At 34.8% G+C, this 20,618-nt stretch overlaps 1 protein-coding gene across 6 annotated transcripts in view; it reads right to left on the bottom strand.

The window, feature by feature from the left end:
• LOC100372798 (SH3 domain-containing kinase-binding protein 1-like) overlaps positions 1-19,413 on the bottom strand; it is a 54,430-nt gene extending 35,017 nt beyond the window's left edge. For all 6 annotated transcript variants that reach the window (XM_085504901.1, XM_085504903.1, XM_085504902.1 and 3 more), the window contains exons 1-2: positions 19,295-19,413; positions 511-668 (exon numbers count right to left, since the gene is read on the bottom strand). In XM_085504901.1, the coding sequence (XP_085361027.1) occupies positions 511-668; positions 19,295-19,298 (162 nt within the window). In that variant the 5' untranslated portion in view covers positions 19,299-19,413. The remainder of the gene's footprint in view (positions 1-510; positions 669-19,294) is intronic.
• Between the last annotated feature and the right edge of the window lie 1,205 nt (positions 19,414-20,618).

Consider the following 20,618-nt stretch of genomic DNA (forward strand, 5'->3'; position numbering starts at 1 on the left):
AAATCCAGCAAACATAATTTTTTTCCTATATTTTACATTAAACTTGTCAAAAATCAGTGAAAATAAATTCCATACAAAATACCCAAAAAGTCTTTTAAGCTAAAATAAAGTATTTTGCAGTAATGTAGAGCAAATAAAGTTTGTTTTAATTACGCAAACCAACATAAAGATAGTCACAGCGGCTTTAAAATGTTGACCCTACGAATGATATTAAATCTTACAGATGCCAAAATTCAATTCATTTGAACTCAATATACTGAGCTTACAGTGCTCTAGTTTGCCATTAAAATTACACTTCCCATGATGCATTGTCTCAATCTGTGGTTTAAGATGGAAAGGTAATTTTTCCTGTACAAATATCAACGATATGTCAAATGTATAAGTTGGCGTTCCATAAAAAAAAAATCCAACCTATATGTATATGAAGACCACCTGTATAGAGAAATACATGGAAATTTGTAACATTTTGGGAGGAAAAAAATCATAGTATTGACAGGGTTAAGTACTCACTTTAACAAAATTGTCTGGGAACATTCCTCGTTTACCGCGCAGTTCACCTTCCCACCATCCTCCATCCATTATTTTAATATTTGCTATTACTTCACCCACTTGAAGTGTTAGCTCATCCTCTGCATCAGCAGTGTAATCAAACTCTACAACTGCTTCCACTGAAAATAACAACAACAAGTCATTGAAAATGACACAATCCCCATTAAATTAAGTTCTCTTTGTGCTGGTCATATTAAAGCGGAGGGGTTGTCGTGAACGTGTCCTTGAAACTTGAGTTCCAAGTGGCGTATACAACAGATTGTTTATTTACATCAAAACAGGTGTTCCATGTAGTAGTAATATGGCCAAAAATAAAAACAGCTGCTATTCGGCCATCTTTGATCTGATTATGAAACACACTGATATGTATGATGTATGTGCCAAATATGAATGAAAACGGTACATAAATTGTGGAAATATAGTAGTAAGGCCAAAAAGTCAGATTGCTGTCAATCGACCATCCTTGACCAGACTTTGAAACAAATTTTCATGGACATGCATCCCAACATGTATAAAGTACATGTATGTGCCGAATTTGAATGAAAACTGACAGAGCACGTCCAAGATACTGCATAAAAAAACAAAACAAGATGCCAGCCAGTCAACCATCTTTGATCCAATCGCGAAATAAATCGTCATGGACATGTATCCTAACATGTATAATCTACATGTATGTAGCAAGTTTGAATGACAACTGACAAAGCATGTCCAAAATACAACATTTTCAAAAAACAAGATGCCAGCCAGTCGGTTATCTTTGATCCAGTTGCGAAAGAAATTGTCATGAACATGTATCCTAACATGTATAATCTATGTAGCAAGTTTGAATGACAACTGACAAAGCATGTCCAAAATACAACATTTTCAAAAAACAAGATGGCTGCCAGTCGGCCATTTTGAATCGATTTGCTAAACCACTGCATGTGCATATGTCCCACATAAGGTACTAGGCACATGCAAAGAATGAACAGAATCGGTCCACAAGATTCTGAAATATAACTCTGGACAGACTGACGCACACACAGATGGACGGACAGACTCAGGAACTCACAGACGGTCGGGGACATGTATCCTAACATGTATGATTTATGTACTAAATTTGAATGAAAACTGACAAAGCATGTTCAAAATACAACATTTTCAAAAAACAAGATGGCTGCCAGTCGGCCATCTTTGATCCAATTGTGAAATAAATCGTCATGGACATGTATCCTAACATGTATACCCTGGTAATCTATGTACCAAGTTTGAATGAAAACTGACAAAGCATGTCCAAAATACAACATTTTCAAAAAACAAGATGGCTGCCAGTCGGCCATTTTGAATCGAATTACTAAACCACTGCATGTGCATATGTCCCACATAAGGTACTAGACACATGCAAAGAATGAACGGAATCGGTCCACAGGATTCTGAAATATAACTCTGGACAGACTGACGCACACACGCACGGACAGACAGACAGATGGACGGACAGACTCAGGAACTCACAGACGGTCGGGGACATGTATCCTAACATGTATGATCTATGTACTAAATTTGAATGAAAACTGACAAAGCATGTTCAAAATACAACATTTTCAAAAAACAGGATGGCTGTCAGTCGGCCATTTTGAATCGAATCGCTAAACCACTGAATGTGCATATGTCCCACATAAAGTACAAGGCACATGCAAAGAATGAACGGAATCGGTCCAAGGGATTCTGAGATATGACTTCGCACGGACGGACGGAGACCGAATTATAAGTCCCCGTTTTCGGACTTCGTCCGAACAGGGACTAAAAACACTTAGTCATTAAAGTGGATTATTGCGCTGTGCATGTGCAACATTTATGCTTCATAAACATTGATTTTCCCACAATCCAATGCGCTCTTCTAATGAAAATCACAAGTATGAAGTTTAACCTGGCGCGACGTGCACTAATTACCGCCGGTGACTTCTTTGATACTTTCTAATCACACTAAAAAATACCTAATTAAAGCTTGGTAACGTCTCAGTTTGTACTTGTTGATATGCGCAACAGCGAAAGTGGCCATCGTTGTTCATAAGAGACCCATATATCTCACGCAAGGCAACGACTACCGCCATTCAACTATTGACATCAGGAAGGCTTGCAACAGCTAGAGCAAGTGCCAAATAAAGATTGATCAAATAAAAAAAACTCCCTGGCAGCAATGCAATAATACCAAGGAACACTGTCAGTGGTGCAAGTTTTGACTTTCTTTCAATACTTTCAATCCCAACAAGCCGGCATTCCTGAACACAACCATTTTCAGTTAATTGGGCACCCACTGAAAATGACATTCCTGTCAAGAAAAATTGCGAGCAATGAACATGTCACAAGAATCCTTGGAATGCTTCAGTTGACATGACACATTATTATCGATATGATATGCATATTTGTATTCACACATAATCTAAACATTGTTGTACATGTAATTAAAAGATTACGAGAATCACATTCAAGTGAATTTAATCAGATTTACTGCATAAACAAAATTATTTTATTTTGAACAAATAATTAAAAATGCTCAAAGAAGATAAAGGGACTTGTACTAACAATGCGGTACTGGGCCCTCGATTTCATATTCTAATCACAATTGACGAACTATTGATATAGGATCATGTACATAATGTATGACAAGTACTTTCAAATTACAATCAAAATGAGGCACAAACAGGGCAAAACAATCGTAAAAATGTACTGGGAGATAGAGGGCTTGTTTTGTAAAAAATTGCTATGAAGAAAAGACTTATTTCTACTGCACTTCAAAAAAAAAAGAAAATAGGCCAGTAACTGAATTATACAAACTATTATTAATTAATAATGGCAAATATTTTTGTCAATGATTTAAGGTAGAGATGCAGTTTACCTGACAGGTATTTTAATTTGTTAATTAGGAAACTAAGATGACCTCCCTTGTCCACAAAACTATATATTTTCGGAAAGCTTATTGGATGAATTTTAAAATTTTGTTAATATTTTTTTCTTATGGACACTGTAGTTTGAAATATGCACAAAAATGTGCTTTTTTGGTCAAAAGTGATTTAAAAAAAATTAGTTTTTAAACCATGCTTCTGTTTCCTGTCAAAATTGGTTTATGGGTACATCTGTTTGCTATGAAGAAAGTGCCGTATTGAAAACTGTCTACCAGTTGTCAATTTTGCAGGGCAGCAGCTCAAATTTCACTACTTCAAGTTTATGCATAAATTAACACCCAGGCTAGTTGTCTGTACGATTGTTGTAACACTGTTCAACCAAAAAAACAATGCCCGACAGCGTTTTGAAGATAAGCACATTGTCAATCATTTGTGAAAATTTCAAAACAAAAGGTCAAAGCGTCTAAGGAGCTATTTTTTTTTTAAAGTTCTAGGATGTGCACTAAAAAGAAGCTGAGATAATTGCTAATTTGCATAACAATTCACTCAGTAAGAAGTTTGCTAATGCTCATAATTAAAATGGCTGTGACAGTTCCAAATTTAAATGTATTATCGTTCTGTAAAAAGTTAAATATAGTGCATAATATGGAGATCCCGTCATTTCTTTTTTTTACCATGTTTCTTTTTTATTATTCATGTACAGCCTTGCTAAATCTTGCTAAGCATTCAAAAGAGAGAATGTTTGCACCTGTTTTCTATATTTTAAAATCGACTTTTGAGTATGTTCCACTATTCACAATTCTACAAAATTTTAACAGTCTCTGGGCTCTCTCTGGAATTTGCTAGGTAATAGTAAATTTACTAATCAAGAAAAAAAAGTATTAGTAAACTTTGTCTGGAAACTGTGGAGCATTTTCCCGCGACCGGGCACAACGGGGAAGAGAGAAGGAGAGGGAGGTGTCCCCTCTGTCGTCCGCCGAAAACAAGAACAGCATGCTGAAAATGGTGCTTGCTGGTGCAACCTGAGCTCTAATTTTGTGTGTAATTTTATGACATCAACTTAGGCAGTCTGCTCCACAAAATGTACCATTTATGATGGTACAACAAAATATGCAATGTAGACACCAGAACCTTTATTTGAATAACTCAGTAGTAATTAAACATATTCATGATAAGCTCACATTGTTAACAGTGGGGAAAATAGTCACATTCAAAAGTTCACTTTTTAAGTTCACTGCCCAGAACACAAGTCATCCTGTGAATAAATTTTCACGGGAAATTTCTCAGAAAAAACTCTATGCAATCAATATTATTATGAAGTAATCTCCCGTGCTCGCTCATCATGCAAACCCGCATGTTGACGTTTATGACGACACAAAATGACTATTTATTTTCATCGAAATTTCTGAATTAAAGTGAAAAAGTAACTTTCGGTCTTGTAACTCGATCTCAATGCTAAGAATGCCCGGTAAGAATGTTACACAAATTATAGTATTTTTCGATCGATTCGCATTGTCTCACCTTCCATTAGCTGTGGAATCATAGCCCTATGTTGCCGACCGCATTATTTACGTGACAGACACTGGCCGGCCCATGTTCGACATACAACAACAAAAATAAAAACAAGACGTCCTAATGAAATTGGTAGGGCAAAATTAGATTGTATGTCGCACCAAAGAGCTACGGAACCGCAGCTAACCTTCCATTATTTCTGTAATCGTGCTGTAGTACGATCAACTTTCTGTTTCTTGGTGCTGTCAGGGTTAGGACACCCACGGGTTTCTGGTTCTGAACACGATTTAGCGGTTTCTCCATCTCGTCGTGAAAAATACTCGTCGAGCAGTTGTCTGCTCCGTTTTGACGTAGCCTCCATTTTCAATAAATAAACAAATCACGTGTTTTGATAAGGGCGACATGAAACCGTCCCATACTGAGAGTGAAGTCGCGGGGTATCTTGAAACACATGTCGACTAAACTACGCATGTGCGATGACACCAAAATAACTTTAGAGTGGAAAAATACAGTTCCGTGTTGATCGCGATCACCATGTAGCAATTGTTGCAATCTTAGAAGTAACAGGACATTGTTTAACTTTAAAATGGCAATCACTCAAACCGTAACACGCGTGATGATCACAGTCGAGTCTTGAAAATTAAATGAGGGCGATTTGCGAGGGTATTTTATACAAAATGTGTTCGTAAATCCTACTAATAGATATTTATTTTGTTCGTAAATCTTGTCCAAATTTCATAATTTACGACATTTGCGAGCGACAGCGAGAGCACAGAGTCTATAGCCAAGACTGTTTGGATAATAAAAAGCAAAAAAAAAAAAATTCACTCCCAAGTGCCCACGAACCTGCATCTCTACCTTAAAGTGCTGGGAACTGACATGGTAAATATACCGGTAGTTCTAGAAAATTAAGAGTTGATCATGTGAGAAGTCGTAAAATCTCACAAATTTAGTACCGCCAGGAGACCCCTCTCGTTGTCCGCTGTCCATAATACAGTACATTACGTCATTCATTCACCTAATCAATCAAAACAACAAGTACAAACAAGTGTCATCGAGTGATAACCACGTAGTATCACAGATACGAATTGTTAGTATCATTGTACTTAGATCTCTTTTATAAAGAAATGACCTTAATTGACCCAAACATTAGATCTCTTTTATAAGGAAATGACCTTAATTGACCCAAACATTAGATCTCTTTTATAAGGAAATGACCTTAATTGACCCAAACATTAGATCTCTTTTATAAGGAAATGACCTTAATTGACCCAAACATTAGATCTCTTTTATAAGGAAATGACATTAATTGACCCAAACATTAGATCTCTTTTATAAAGAAATGACATTTAATTGACCCAAACATTAGATCTCTTTTATAAGGAAATGACCTTAATTGACCCAAACATTAGATCTCTTTTATAAGGAAATGACCTTAATTGACCCAAACATTAGATCTCTTTTTATAAGGAAATGACCTTAATTGACCCAAACATTAGATCTCTTTTATAAAGAAATGACATTTAATTGACCCAAACATTAGATCTCTTTTATAAGGAAATGACCTTAATTGACCCAAACATTAGATCTCTTTTATAAGGAAATGACCTTAATTGACCCAAACATTAGATCTCTTTTATAAGGAAATGACCTTTAATTGACCCAGACAGTAGTATTGTTTTTAAAACAGAGGAAGGCTAAAAAAAAAAGTAGGAAGCAATAAATCATTAATTTGTTGAAATAATTGAAAACAATTAAAATTCAAGACGGAAATAGCATGTTGACTATTTGTTTTCTAACGCAGTGAATTGTTAACCTTACTTTATTAGCTTGATTAACTTCCCTCAACTTTTTAATGCATTATTAAGTATCTTTTTATAATTTCTTTGTAAATTTCTGAAAAAAAATTTAAAGGGGATAAACATTGATTTTGATGTTTAAAGGTCAAAAAGCTATGAGGTACTGTGAAATACTTTATTTTAGCTGGAATTAATTTTTGCTGAAAAGACTTTTTTGGTGTTTTGTATGGAATTGATTTTCACTGATTTTCGACAAGTTGAATGTAAAATATAGGAAAAAATTTATATTCGCTGTATTTTATTTTCACTGAATCATTCCTTCAGCGAAAATAGCGGAAATTAATTCCAAGGGAAAAAAAACATTTTACAGTATAATGGTAGAACAAATGAACAAATTATGTTTCTTATTTACTGTAAGTTTTGAGCTAGATTGTTGTGTGAACACAATATGAGGTTAGATTGTGTGTATTTCCTTTCATAAATGTACCTTTTTTGCTGCAACTCCCCTCTCCCCGAAATACTTGAATGATCAGCCCCTTACTTTGTTGAAGGAAGTCTTGGACAGGAAGTGGGAAGTAGGAAAAAACAAAGGATTTACAAGTCAGGAAGTGGGTCAACAACATTAAAATTGGCAAAAGGGAAGTCAGAATATATTCACTGATAAATTGTGTGGTATATTTTTACAAAAGTTACTGGCAGTATCTGCCCAAGAGAGTAGATAACCATAAAGGGACACATCAGATACAATTCTATTAATAGCATCTCAGTCAACTGATTCTTGTCATTTTGTTATTTAATTGTTTTCCCTGTATAGTGTTGTTAGAGTAGGACTAAGTTTAGAGTTAGGATTTTAAAACCTGTATAGTATTAATATTACGATATACTGTAAAATACTATTTTTTAGCTGGAATTAATTTTCGCTGAAAAAATACTTTTGGGTGTTTTGTAAGGAATTTATTTTTACTGATTTTTGGTGAGTTGAATGTAAAATATAGGAAAAAAGGAATAATCGCTGGATTTTATTTTCACTGAATTTATTCCTTCAGCGAAAATAGCGAAAATTAATTCCAAGCGAAAATAAAGTATTTTACAGTAATATCAATTGCGAATACTGTAAAACCATTTATTTTCACTATTTTGATGTTTTGAGCATATTCACTGTGTTTTAATTTTATGAATTTGTCAAGGAAATAACAAGTTTTATTTGTTATTTTACAGATTCACATAGATGTAATTTAGCGGGATTTACTAATCAGCGAAAATAATGAAATTAAAACCCAGTGAATAATTAATGTATTTACAGTACTGTATTTGTTCTATTAGAAGTGCATCTCTTATAGAAACACATAAATATATGCTATATCATAACAATTATTTTAACCATTGACATAGCATGTCATTTAGGTACGTGTACGTGCTACTACACTAATAGAGTAAATAAGGAAATAGTTTTACACAAGCTGCCTACAATTACATTTGTTTCTTACCCAACAGGAAGAAAAAAAACATTATAAAAAATCATGGAATCTTTATATTAAGCATATGCTTTCATATCACCTTTTTGTTGGGGATGTAATTATAGTTTCAAGTTAGTGTTAGCCATCGGTGATTGAAAATGTAGACAAATCTGAATGTACTCCACCGTAACAACTGTCAAAGCTTCCGAACAAGTAACCATTGTTTGGCTATTGAAAAAGGAAGGCACACACAGCCAAAAACTCCCATTGAAAAAAGAATTTGTAATTTGTGTTTCCAAAATAAAATAGAAGATGAAGTTCACTTCCTTTTAGAATGTGATCGGTACAAATATATTAGACATGAATTGCTCACAGAAATTACATTAACTAATGCAGGAGATAAATTGAGTAATTTTATATTTTTGATGAGCAACAAGGACTCCAAGGCAATTAAATGTATGGGGACCTATCTACTTAAAGCCATGGAGTACAGAAAACTTTAACATATCTATTTATATTGTATTGTAATTTTGTTGTGTATGGATATATTTATTGCTTTTTACCAAAAGAAATATTGTAATTTCTAAGGATGCAATAAAACTTGATTATTATTATTATTAAGTATTAGCAGACGGATGGTGAGGTACATTTTTAAAAAAAACGTGGTAATTTACACAGATACATGTACTACACACACACACACAGCACCCTCTATAACACAATTGTCACTTTGTAGAGGGTGGTCTGTGTGTATTACACAAACTTATTTGTATTTTTTCCCTGAGCATGTTCGAATTTAACGGTCCATATGCAAATGAACATGGTATTTCCATCGGCTATCGAACTATTTTTATTTTGTAAACACAGTTTCGTCTGCTATTTTTGTCCGGTTCAAATCGTCAGGCAACATTTTTGGCATGTTAGGTGTACATCACATGGAATACCACGATTGGGAGAACTTAATGTATGTTAACCACCTGGAAACTGAGTATTATAAACCTTGAAGGGCTCTCGGAAGATCCACCAGCTGTGAAATCAGCGATTACTATGCAGCCGCAACCATCAACATCGAGATACCAGGTTTCTGCTGGCGACGTTGCGGCGTTACTCGGTTCCAATAAAAATTACCAACGCCAAAAGAGCAACATTTTAACCGGTAACCAAGACTCAGTCAATCCACGACCAGCAAGCAACATCACACACGAAGTGGTAGCGTGCAGCTCAGCGACAACCGCTGTCGACCGCAGTTGCACAACATGTTTGCCAATGCACAATTCTGTGGCGGAACTTTTAACTTCAACAAAAACTGTGTATCATAGTCGTCTAGTTCAAGTTCTGGTTCTGTCGTGATCCCAACTAAACGTCAAAGAGTTATTTATTCGAACAGTGACTCAGATTAGACGTCTGATTATTTTAATTTCAAACAAACAGTGACACTCGTTCTCCGGGCGCGTTCTACACTGACAAGCGTTGCTAGGGCGTAACACTATATTGGAACATATTAATGGGCAATGGGGTTCCCCGACCTAAATTTCATCCCGGTTTGTTGAACGTTCTTTCTTTAATATGAAACAATCAAATATGGAACATATGTAATAATTACAGAACTCCACACCCTGCCCGTGGCTTTCGTTGCGTATGGAAGTTATTTTCACTCGAGATGCGGTGTATTCTGCTGTACTTTCACTCGCTTCGCTCGCAGGATACACCGCATCACTCGTGAAAATAACTTCCATACGCAACGAAAAGCCACGGGCAGGGTGTGGGGGTTCTGTCATATTCTTGGCTGACCATGTATTCAAACAAGAAAGCCATAAGCACATGATAGCAGAACCCCAGGTAACTTTTCATGTGGCATGGTTAGAGGTCACTGTTTGGGCAGGAGAACTGCTACTGTAATAAGATATAAAGCTGTAAACAGTTTTAATTTTGCGAGAGACAAATTTTCTTGAGTCAGTGAAAATCGTGAATTTTTGTAGCATTGGAAGTTTCTCTGCGGCCCAATAACACAAAGTATCAGATATTTTGAAATTTTGACCGCGTACGGTAAATTCCATAAAATCATGAAAATTCCAATCAGCGAAAATTAATTTCAGTTTAGATTTTCAAAATAATTCAGGATAACTGAAAGAACATCTCCATTAGTCACGATGTATAATATTTTCAACTCTATGTCAACAGTCTACAATTTGAGATGTGGTATCTGGTAGTAGGAACATTCCGAAAGTGTTATAATACTCACAAAATGGCTGTGGTTCACTAAAATACAACCATCATATTAACGAAAATATAGACTGGTGATTATTTTTAGGTAAATATCCTTACAAAGTGTCAAATTAAAAATTCTGGGTTTTCCCATTTATGTGTAGACTTTACTTTTAATGGATTTCACAGTACTGGAATAATTTTATGAAACTTTCATTAAAAAAAACAATATTATCTGTTGTTTGAATTTAGCTAAAACGATCAATGATTTAATTGTGAACTAAACTAACTATCAGTTTACATAGATACTCAAATGTGCACACACTTTGAATTAATAGTACTGGTACATTGTTTTCCCACAGGGTATTGGCTAATTTGCATAATTGTTTTAATTGATAGGCTCAGCGGACTCTATGGTTTTGGGAATCCCCACTTTATAATGCCCTGGGGGACACCCTATAGTGTTACCAGTAACTTCAACTGTATGCGCATAATACAGTAGTTTATTATTTGATCAGATTATTTTTAGTATTTACTCCTTATAAACAAATTTCTATAATGAAAGTGAATTTTAGTGTGTTTTTTTAAAGCATGTAGTCATCATGACAATTGGGGGGAGGGGGAGGGGGTTTTACTTATGTTTGTTTTCTGTTTCAGAGGATGTTTTGTTTCTTTAATTTAATCAACCTTTAAAGCCTGTATTTGACACCATATTACATTTTTTGTTGTGGTAATGAAAATCTTAATACCAATAAAGAATTAAAACCAATTTTCCTTGGAACAATATGCAAAAGTTTTTAGGTTTTTTTTACCTAATATTATTATTGTTATGTATAAATGATAATATACTTTTATATTTTTAAACATAATAGCAATATTAATTTTAATAATACATAATTAACCATTCAAATACTAATATCAACAAATGACACCATTCAAACAATAAATAATTTATTCCATATTTGTTCATTTCGAGCAAGAAAAAATAGAAAATTATTCAATTGCACCAATAAAGACTTATAAAATTGTTTCATCAAAAGTTTGGCATATAAAATTTCCTGTCAATGTACCTGTATATACATTTTTATTCCTGTTTATCAAGATGCAAAAAACATTCCAGCGATGTTGTCTCCACCGAGAGCAGTACCCTGACGACACCTGACCTAGAAGACGGTAATTTACGAGCCATGTGTTCACCATACTAACATTTCTTTCTTTTTTTACAAATACAAAGGAGAGACCGTCCGCTAGATAACCATGTAACCATGGTTAGACAATGACATCTGGCTACATTTACTGCATAACTGAGATACACATCAAGTCTTTGATTCAAAGACCATCAAAATAATTCAAATAAAAGAATAAACACGCACTGCTTCAGCTTTGTGCTACTTGTACACATTTTACAACGCTGTACAAACAATTCAATTGATAGAAAGTCACTATAACAACGCATATAAAGTCTAAAGCAAACAATAACACCAATACCAATTCAGCTAAAAACTTGTATAAAAAGTTGAATTTTTTAGGAATGCCATATAATGAGAGTATCATGAAGTATGCATGAAGGCGACTACAACAACAAACACCCAGCGGGGTTAACGACAAAAGAACGATTCCCTTCATTTATATAAACTGATAAATTAATGTCAGCTGAATTCAACCAGCCAATCAGTGAGCGCAGTGGGATTCTCAGAAAAAGAGTAGTATTTAAGTGTGCTGTGGAAATAAAACCACATTTATGTAAATGTACAGATATACAGAAGATACAAAATGATAGTGCTATCTCATCTGAAAGGGGGGGAGGGGAAGGGAGATTCTGAGATGATCATAAACATGCCAGGAATTATTGAAATTTTAACCTTTATATTTTGTATAAATTTAATCCATCAAATTTTTCACATAATAGTTACCAGACTCCAATAAAAAATTAGGAATGATCTCAGAGTGTAATTAAATTTATTGACAGTATTTTAATTTAATTATAAAATTTCAGAGAATAGAGAAGAGTCTTCACTAATATAACTTTCTTCGATTACATGTATTACAATTACCAACATTCAGACAAATACATGTAGTTTGTTTAGAGGCCGAACGCACAACACTATTGAGTCGTACTTTAACCGCACACATTGAGTACCTATGTAGATGACCTCTTAAGCCATTGTTGATTTCTCACTTTCATTCAAATTATCTAATCTACATGCCAGCTCATTTGTGAATGTTTGAAAAGCTAAAAGCAAACTTATCCGTTGGGAAAAAACAAAATCCCTAGACAAGTTTTAAATCATTCGAGACTTTTAGTCTTAGTAAAAAGCTACATCAGTGTAAGAATACAATAGTGCGCTCTTTTGAATTCAAAGCTTTTTCTGATTTATTTTTAACACGCACATGAAATATTTAGAATTTCTGCATATATTATTTAAAAAGGTAACCTAGTGATATTATTTATAAAATTCAATAAGTTAATCAAAGTTCAAGGTTAACCTGAGGAAAATGAATTTACTCACTGAGAGAGAGGATCACTGGAAAATACACAATGGTGCTAAATAACAATAAAGCATTGTGACTGAATCGGTGGCATTGGTACATTTCAATTGTGATAACTGAATGTGTTTATGCTCGGTGACTTGAATAACAGAAAGGTTGTACACTGTTTTTGTAACCATACCAAGTTAGTAACAGTGCAGAGATTTATTAAGGGTTTATTATTAGTATTTCATTGTTTTAAGTCAACTGTATTCAACTTGTAAGCGTACATCAGAAAAACGTTTTTTTTTTTGTTTTTTTGGAGGGGTGACCTGAATAACAGAAAGGTTGTACACTGTCTTTGTAACCATACTAAGTTAGTAACAGTGCAGAGATTTCTCAAAGAGAAAGGGTTTATTAGTATTTCATTGCTTCAAATCAACTGTATTCAACTTGTAGTTGTACGTGTACATCAGGAAAATGTTTTTTTTGGGGGGGGGTTCTTTTTCGCTTTTATTAAATTATCTTGAGTCACCACCCACGGCTGCATGGAGTTTACGGACTGCTACACAATTTGAATGGACAGTGTATACTCGCATCTCGTTGTTACTTGCATTTAAATTGAATATATAATGCCTTTACTTTTTCACTTACAGATCATCTCACTAATGCATGCTATGTATGGTGGACGGCTATTTTCTCAGCTAACCACTCCAATCGGACATTTTGAATAGACTTTATTGACATTTTCGTATGTCACATGACAGACAGCTATTTTCTCAGCTAACCACTCGAATCGGGCATTTTGAATAGACTTTATTGACATTTTCGTATGTCACATGGCAGACAGCTATTTTCTCAGCTAACCACTCAAATCGGGCATTTTGAATAGACTTTGTTGATATTTTTGTTTGTCACATGGCAGACAGCTATTGTCACAGTTAACCACTAAAATCGTACATTTTAGAAAGTGTTTTTGTGAGAAATTAGTTAGTCTGGGTCAATATTTAGACTGTAGAAGTTTCGCATTTTACATTTCTCTGAACCCTACACCCAATTGGGTCAATCCTGCACACTTGACTGACCAAAAAAGTGAACAACAAGTGTGTTGCCAAGGAACAGTGTAACATATTGATTCAACCAATAACAGGCACATGTAGCTCTGCTAATTCAAGGTTGATAAGTGTTCCATTATATTGAATAACAACAACTATATATATTATAGGCAACTTGTAGACCCAAACTGACCTTCAGAGATGGATAAAAACAGTATTTTCTCTATACATGCTTAGTAAAATGACAGAATTGTGTCTATGGTCAAAATAAGAAAGTTTTTTTAAAATTTTATATGAACATTTGTCTGAAATAAAGCATAATAATAAATTGTGGATTTATCTACACTTCTGTAGGAGTCTGTACTAATAGAGAATGTGGTAGTCTGTTTCCGCTGATGCAATGTTGATTTTTAGAGGTCAATTACTTATTTACAAGTTAATCCCAAGTTACCATGATATATTAAATTAATTGATGATTACATGATCATACAGTGAGCAATTACGGTAAAAGCAACCATTTGAGTGCCATTGTTCACTTTTGGCATCATCCACAAAATATTTTCTTTATAATCTGTTTCTGACATGAAATCTTAATTAAAAATTGACAAACCTTTTTATTGAAACCTAAAAGTAAATGTCAAATACTGTCTCAATAATTCAAAATTATGTTGAAATTAAAAAAAAAATTGTAATTAAAATGTGTAAAAATTTACACAGAATTTTTGGCAGGAAAAATATCTAGCAATCAAAATCAAAGGATAATAAGAAATGATTTTAGTGGTATTTGTCATCGCTTAGGATTGCGTGATCTGAGAGATGACTAATAATTGCCTATCTGTTTCCTAATATGGTTTTAAGAATAAGCGGACAAAACATCACTTTCTCCTTTTGCCTCATAGAATGCATTACTGATACATGTACATACCTAAAGTTTGTAGTTTTCCCAACATTTTTATTACATATTATGCATTTCACCAATTACAATTACATATATAAATCAACAGTTCCATTTTATGTACAGTATTTACTATTATTAATATCACACATGTAAATTACAAGAATTTTTCTATGGTCAAAATAAGCAATGTTTGAATGATTCATTATTCATGCTTCTATTAGAGATGCGCCTTTAATAGAGCAAGTATGGTATACTGGATTATTAAAATATGACTTATTTAGACCATAAACTCATCTCTATCATTCATGTATGCATTTGAAATGTATCAAGATATCTTATAGATATTGTGATTTGTTTTTATGTCAATAAACATATTTCATGAAGAACATACAGCAATGTAGTACATGCACTTGCATAATATGGTAAAAACAAGTTGTATTTAAATGATCCAGCATACAATTACTAATATTTGTGGTTGCATGTATGCTTCTATATTTTATGTCAAATAAGAAATGCTACACCGTATTAGAAGCACATCTCCAATAGAACATCATGTACCATATTTGCTCAATTAGAAGCGCATCTCGAATAGAACATCATGTCCCATATTTGCTCAATTAGAAGCGCATCTCCAATAGAACATCATGTACCATATTTGCTCAATTAGAAGCGCATCTCCAATAGAACATCATGTACCATATTTGCTCAATTAGAAGCGCATCTCCAATAGAACATCATGTGCCATATTTGCTTAATTAGAAGCGCATCTCCAATAGAACATCATGTACCATATTTGCTCAATTAGAAGCGCATCTCGAATAGAACATCATATCCCATATTTGCTCAATTAGAAGCGCATCTCCAATAGAACATCATGTACCATATTTGCTCAATTAGAAGTGCATCTCCAATAGAACATCATGTACCATATTTGCTCAATTAGAAGCGCATCTTCAATAGAAGTGCATGGAAATCAAAAATTAAAATTATTGTATCCTGGATTATTGTATATTTCTTACTTTGACCATACATATGTTATTTACAGAAGTGTGTGCACTTTTATTAGAGTAAATATGGTACTGAAGTAAACAGAATGATACACACCAACTATACCCCCCTCAATCTGTCACATGGTGAATTAAAATTGTCATTCGCGCCCTTTCCGATGGGGTGCTCAGGTAAGCGCCCACCCCTAAAAAATCATGATTTTATGAGTTGAGGACCCTGGGCGCTAACATGGTCGAGTACGGTACATGTATACCGGAGGCATACTGGTGATAACGTGCCAGGAAATGAAAAGACCATGAAGGTCATTAATAATTCAATGATAATATAATGGACTCATTACTATAAAAATTCTACCTCACTCAGTGCTCAAATTTCACAGAGGCCATAGAGGCAATTACCGAGACACCTCACATGAATGCTTTTCAGAATACATTTGTAGTCAAATATTTTCTACACAGTTTCAAGCGGTTTTGAAATTAGGTGCCAATAAAAAGTTCAAGCCCTGCTAGCTTATATGACTAATTCACTCAACAGATTGAAATTTATCATGATGGGAAACCCTCACCAGATTTATTAAGAGTAAGCTAAGCAGTCAAGTGTCCCATGATTCCATAGTTCATGCATTCCCAGGGAATGACAGCTTCCCGTTTAAGAGAAAGAATTATTGAGAACTTGATTTTGGTACTCGCCCAGATATTAAATGCTTTATTCCAACAATCATATTGAAGTTCAAGATCACTGAATTTAATTTTAATATCAGCAATCATGGAATATTAGAAATGACACGCCTTTCAATACTTGACATGTGTTAAATAAATTAAATCTCTTCCTTATCTACATGACTAGTCACATCTTCCTGTTATTAATAAATGAACTCACGTAACCATAACGGTAGATGTATGTATAGACATGTTCACAAAGCATGTCAATGTAATCAATCCTCATCCATCCATCAATATAGCCCGAACAAAAACTCACTCATGGGTACGACAAGCTATTCTTACGTTCACAGAGATCAAAGCCATTTAACTGCATATAACTAATTAACATATTCTGTTGAGAGATTCAGAGACTGGTAGAAAGTACACGATTTGAGCGTTTTTTTTTTTTGTGTATGATAAACCTTAATTTTAAGATTATCTCCATCACCATTGCCAGGAAAAAATCAGCAATGTGTTTTATCTCACAATAGAAACGATACTTTTATTGCACAAGATTAGGGTTTATACAATACTGGCCAAGTTTCAGCATAGTTTTGGGTTTGAAACAATTACAAATAGTGGTGTAAATGAATATGAATGCCAGAAAACTATGTACTGTAAACTCTGTATTAAAAGCTGCGGCTTCTATTAAAATGGTACAATACAACACAGGGGATGCGGCTTCTATTAGAGCATCTACACATATGAGAAATGGTGAATTTTTGGGTCTAAATTGTTCAAAAAGAATATGTGCGGCTTCTATTAGGGATGCGGCTTCTAATACAGATTTTACGGTAACCCTTATCCCACAAAATTTTACATTTAGCTGGCAATAACCAGTCTTCCATGTCGGTACAGGTAATTGCATTGTTAGCTGCTGATGTTATTAAATATACACGTTTGTGTGACAGTTAATAAAACGTCATACAGGAAAGCATTTTCAGTAATACATTTATGTTAGTAATATCAGAAGACAGATGTACTAGACGCAGCTGGACGCAGCAGACAAGGTTGAAATACAGGGAGTTGAGGAGCTTGATTCACCTACAAATGTTCACAGGCTTCTTAATTTACCTCGCTCCATTCATATTTCATTACAATCACAGTGATTAATTTCTGGATTCTCATCTTATTACTATGATATCTTTTTAATCTATTCTCACTCCTTTCTGAATCATTCCACCATCCTCGCCTCATTTATAATTCAAGGACTTTAAGAGTCTTGGCGTTCCGTCAAATCTTTGTTTCTTTACAAGCACCTATAATTTTATAACTAGAACTAGAAGCCCCCTGGCTCCTCATAAGTTTTACATCTTATTATAATCCCTGCATGGAATCAGTTGTCTCTAAATTAGGTTAGGACATTTAGTTTAAAATGACAACTAGTATTATGGGGAATTTTTATTATTTGCTATAAAACAGTAAATTTAACAGAAAACACTATACTAGAATGACTGAAAAAATTTAGGACATTTTGAAAAGATATTGGCATACTGCAGATACCCAGCAAGTATCTGAATCACTTCCCTTTTTTTATAACATAGCACCATGTTCAGTTTGATACAGTGGTGTAGAAACCAGCCAGTAGTTGTTCAAAACAACCAACTATTTTGATTTCAATTTATTCCTCTTACTAACAAAAATGCATTACAATGAAGTGGGTCGCATACAACGTATCCAACCTACGTTGTTATTTATGCAACATTCAAACAAATTTATGCAAATTTTGTGGGCCAGGAAAAACCCAAAAATTTGGTATCTGTGAATAATTCATGAAGTCAGTGTATTTCGCACAAATTTGTTCGTGTGAATATTTATATATCATCAAACCGCTAACATTTATAGAAATAAAAATATAAACGTTTACAGTATATTCAATGCAATTTCCAATTGACACAGTTTATTACCTACATCCATGGGGAAAATTTATACTAATAACAACAGCAACTAGTTGTCAACTAAAAGGTTTAACCTTGACCCACATTGCAAAAATTGGCATAGTTCTTGACAATGTCAAGCATTCTATAGGTAATGTATGTTTACCCTGGAAACAATACACGGAAGCAAAGCGACCCTACCAATAATCATGTTACTTGTATAATATACGCATTTAATTATGTAGGAATTTTAATCAGTAGCAAGTCAAACTAGTTACTAGTACTTTCAACTGACACTGAAAATGCTGAAATATTGAAATATGCTGGGATTTTTTTAACGGGGTACGGATCAGTGGGAAGCCGCCCACCACGACGACGTCATCGCAGAGTGAGTTGTGGGATTCAACTTGAATAGGAGTTGGTGACAACACGAACGCTTGACATGTTACCATTTTTAGTTCATCGATCAATAGACATTATTTATACTCACAGGTAAACAATGGTTTACCCAGAAAATGTTTTGGTTGACGGGCTACGCGCGTGAACAACGTAAAAATAATCAACAATCTGAGCCCGGTCCAATATGTGTTCATGTTAGTTTTGTGTGTGCGAAACCCATCAGAATAATGTGTAAAGTGAAGAATTTATTTGATATTAGTTAAATTGAGAATTACGTGCACGTTCTAACATAATTTGGCAAAAAAACACCGATCAACTGGGATGGGCCTGCCCTAAGGTCATCTCCCAGTGAGGGATCAAGCCAAAGTCGAGTGGACGTGTTGTTGAAAATGGCAAATTTTACCGGATGTTTACATGATGATTTCTCGACTGACGTCAACTGTTCAGCTCATCGACGTGTTAACTTGAATAAGAAGTACTTACCCATGGTGGCAGTTTGCGCAGGAAAGTCGAATCAGACGAATAATAAACCTTAAAGCAATATCACTAATTCCCCCTCAACAGGTGAGCAAATACCAAACATGGCGTTGTGTCATGTGACTTTGGACCGCCTAACTTGCCAAAAAACAGTGATTTCAGTGGGTGTCGATGGTTGAGATCATGAGGAAGTCGGGGAGGAAGTGCCATGTGGATGAATAAAATACATGGAACGTGGGAGCAACCGTTATTTCACGAATTGCGATTTAATTCACTAAATCATGATGGTGGAAAATACAAGTCAGCGTTCTTTGAGACAGCATTTGTAATATTATTTGTCTCAGCGCAACCATGGAGCTACCTCCACGGCGCAACTATTGTAATACTACTTTGCGAAACGTGTGTGTTTAACTTGAACGCGGCATTTTGTGTTGTTTCCCACCTGGCATAGAAATGTAATAAATAAATTGTGTAAACTAGACAACAAGGCGATATTTTTTTTTTGTAAATAAACCATAGCAGTTTTTTTTTACATTTTTGACCGATAGGGGGCGTTTCTTTCCGCATGCTCTCACCATGACACCATAACCAACGTCGGTCTCGGTCTTCATTTCTGGAATATGCACTCTCACACATTTCCGTACCATGACGTGTTACGCAAAAATTGTTCACATTATTGTCTGAGACGTCACCGAAGTCAGACAGACAGCATTCTTCCACGTACATGTACATATCTATTGCGGCCTCTTTAGAAGAGTCGATGTCATGGTGACTCTATCAGGGGTAAAATCTTCTCTCTCTCGGGGGTCTCCACACTTGTCAGGGGGGAATCTCGTCTCGTCTCTCTATCTCGTCCCCTTGAGGTACGGGATCGGGAAAGTCACTTTAACTTTACTGTCAAATAAGGCACACACAACGAAATACGTTTCAGCTCTCGTCTTAGTCGATCTTTTGGAGCACTCTGTAAGACACAGCGCCCTGGGGAAAAGTCCCCAAGACTAATCACAAGGCTGACCCAAGACTCTCTTAGACTGCGTCAAGGCTCGCCCCAAGTCTCTCTCGGACTCTCGACTGCACTCTCTCTCTACTGCGTCTATCGTGCTGTGCTCGTCAAGACCAACTCAAACTCTCTTTATTCATTTTCAAAACTCTAACCAATTACAAAACAGTAAAAGACTCTAGGGCGTAACCTTCAATCATAAAGCCAATCACACTAAGTACTGAATACGTCATATCTTTTGATTAATCGTTCACTACATTAATAACTACGGATGTCAGAATAGCGACGGTATCTTGTAATTAGTTCCAAATCACTGAGCCAAGTTCCGTC

The sequence above is a fragment of the Saccoglossus kowalevskii genome, chromosome 11 (assembly GCF_978046115.1).
Source record: "Saccoglossus kowalevskii chromosome 11, keSacKowa6.1, whole genome shotgun sequence".
Taxonomy (NCBI): Eukaryota; Metazoa; Hemichordata; class Enteropneusta; family Harrimaniidae; genus Saccoglossus; species Saccoglossus kowalevskii.